At 44.8% G+C, this 2,783-nt stretch overlaps 1 protein-coding gene across 1 annotated transcript; it reads right to left on the bottom strand.

The window, feature by feature from the left end:
• Positions 1-433: 433 nt before the first annotated feature.
• Positions 434-1,080, bottom strand: rpp21 (ribonuclease P subunit p21; the record flags this gene model as incomplete). Its single annotated transcript, XM_014034430.1, is given in 3 exon segments — positions 434-702; positions 779-928; positions 998-1,080. Coding segments are annotated over 3 exon segments (316 nt in total), but the record flags the coding sequence as incomplete, so codon positions are not given.
• Positions 1,081-2,783: the final 1,703 nt, after the last annotated feature.

Genomic DNA, 2,783 nt, shown 5'->3' with positions numbered 1-2,783 from the left:
CAGTCATTTCTGCAGTTTTTGGGGAGGTCACCTCCTAATAAAGGTCCTTACAGAAAATCTAACTGCTCATTTTAAATCAGTACTTTGACTTTTAATACTTAACTACAACAAATATCACATACTTTAACACTTTTAATACTTAACTACAACAAATATCACATACTTTAACACTTTTACTCAAGTTATATTCCTAAAGGAGACTTTAAATTTTACCAAAGTCAGTTTTTGGTAAGATACTTGTACTTTTACTCACGTATCACTGTGTGGTACTTTCTACAACACTGATTATTGTTTCCTGTCTTGTGTAGGAATGATTTTAGCTCTTCTGCTCTACATGGGCCACATCCCGAGGCTTTTTGCCAAAAACATTCTGTATTTCCAGAAGACGCGCTTCAGAGTGCCGAAAGGAGGCAAAGCTGAAAAGAAGAAAATGTAAAACAAAGTGAAGTCTTTTTATTAGATCTGTTTGTATCACCTTTAAAAACAATAAACTTTCACTTTTTCAAAAACAACTTGTCATCTTCAGCTCATTTAGATCCAAGTTTTCCAGATGAAGAGAGAGCAGGTCAGTGATGGTTCAGAGGAAATGTTTGATGGAAGAAGCTGAGCAGAGAAGCTGTTAGGTGCTGGCAGCAGGCGGAGCCACAGGAAGCTTACAGGACTCACACTTCTTCGGCTGATTTTTAGCTGAAAGCTTTGGATCTGAGGGAGAGAGGAAACGTCACCACCCGTTTGTCTCTGAGGACGGTTTGAGATCAGCTTGTATGTGCCACCTCACCTGGCTGCTGCTGCTGCTGCTGCTGCTGGTGGTCCTGCTGGGCCTCGGGCCGGTCCACCCACAGACTGTGAGCTGGGTCATTCAGCAGAGTCCTGCAGTGACCACAGCTCAGACACCTCAGCACAGTGAAGCCAGTCCTCCTGCCTTTTCCTTGTCCAACAAACAGAGGGTTAGCACACACAGGCTGCTGACAGGCAGGGAACACACCTGCTGACTTACTGTGCTGTCTGCATGTAGCTGTAACACCTGGGATCAGCAACGAGCTACACTTCTTACACATGGTTCTCTTCACTGATGGATCTCTGCAAGACAAGTAACAAACTGTACGGTTCAGCCTGATGGATGGATGGATGATGGATGGATGATGGATGGATGGATGGATGGATGGACGGATGCAAGACAAGTAACAAACTGTACAGTTCAGCCTGATGGATGGATGCATGGATGGATGGATGGAAGGATGGATGGATGGATGGANTCTGTCTGCAGGTGGTCCTGTCTGTCTGCAGGTGGTCCTGTCTGTCTGCAGGTGGTCCTGTCTGTCTGCAGGTGGTCCTGTCTGTCTGCAGGTGGGGTTTAGTGTCAGAGTTCGACTCAGCGATGGGGAAGTTGACTCTATGAGAGGAAGTCTAGTATTTCAGGCACACCTGTTCTTTCAGATCCTTCAGTTTTTATGAAACCTCTTTCAGAACCACTGAGGGGAAAAACCTGACCCATCTGTGAGAATCAAACCAGGATTGTTACAGAAACTTACACTGATCCTTCAAATCTGACGTCAGTCAAAGCTTTATTTCTGTAATAATTCAAAGTTAGGCTCTAACTGACCTCTGAGTCGAAGGTCAGAGAACCTGAGAAGGGGCAAGCGGACCACCAGAGAGGAGTTTCTGCAGAGGAACTGAGGTCGGCTCAGATCAGACCCATCTGATCCATCTGAAACACAAACAGAACCAGACTTTATGAAACCTGAGACCTGACCTCTGACCCCACAGCTGGTTTCTGRACCGTCTGAAACCGTTTAATCTGGACTTCTTGAGTTTCATCTGATGAAAATTTAACCAAAATCAAGTCAACAGAACCTGTTTTAAATGTTTTGAGCTGAAAGTTTTAATTCTGATAAAATATCAGAACCTTTAAAATAAAACAGTTTAAACTTTCAACAACAGCAGATTAAAGATAAAKTGAAACAAAGTCTGATGAAAACTGGATCACAGAGACCAAAGTGGACCCATCAGAACTTTTTCATTTTCTTGGTTCTGATGTGAGTTTTAAATCAAACATATTTTCATTTGTTTAGAATTAAAACATTAAAAACCAACTGAGTCCAGTCTGAGTTGTGTTCTTACCTTCAACCAGCCTCCACACGGGTACCGGTCCTGATACCGGCAGGGGGACTCCATCKCTGAGGGTGTCCTCAGACTCCAACAGTTGGACTCCCTCAGTGTCCTGGTCTAGTTCCTGAGCTGAGCTGAGCCGGACTAGAATCACCAAACTGAGCCAAACCCAGATGATCATCATCCAGCTYGGATCCACAGACCGGGTCAGGTCCACTGGGCTTGTCCCGAGGAATCACCGAGGAACAGGAGCAAGGAACTGACCAGAACTTCAAGACCTGGACCTGGACCTATACCAGAGGCCTGCTTAACCTGACCAGACCTTCAGAACCAGGAGCAGTCCCAAGCAGTGCAGGACCCAGATAATGTTCTGTGTGAATGACTTGACATGAAGCTGAAACTGGATCTCTGAGGGTTTATCTGCTGGTTCAGATAAAGTTCTGGACCTTGGCCCAGTTGGAGCTCAGCAAAGATTAAAGTCAGTCGTAGAATTACACATCTGATGGGAAAACTCCAAGGTTTATACACAAACATGACCAGACCAAACATGACCAAACTGCAGAGTTCTGGCCAGAACACAACAGACGAGCTACATCTAATGGCCAGAACTCTGCAGTTTTCACTCATTTACAGGCCAGCGGTCACTCTTTCAGAGATGAGGATGTTCTCATTCT

Source organism: Austrofundulus limnaeus, unplaced genomic scaffold (assembly GCF_001266775.1).
Source record: "Austrofundulus limnaeus strain Quisiro unplaced genomic scaffold, Austrofundulus_limnaeus-1.0 Scaffold2116, whole genome shotgun sequence".
Taxonomy (NCBI): Eukaryota; Metazoa; Chordata; class Actinopteri; order Cyprinodontiformes; family Rivulidae; genus Austrofundulus; species Austrofundulus limnaeus.
The sequence above is the reverse complement of the archived record's forward strand: the minus strand, read 5'-3'. Positions and strand labels throughout refer to the sequence as shown.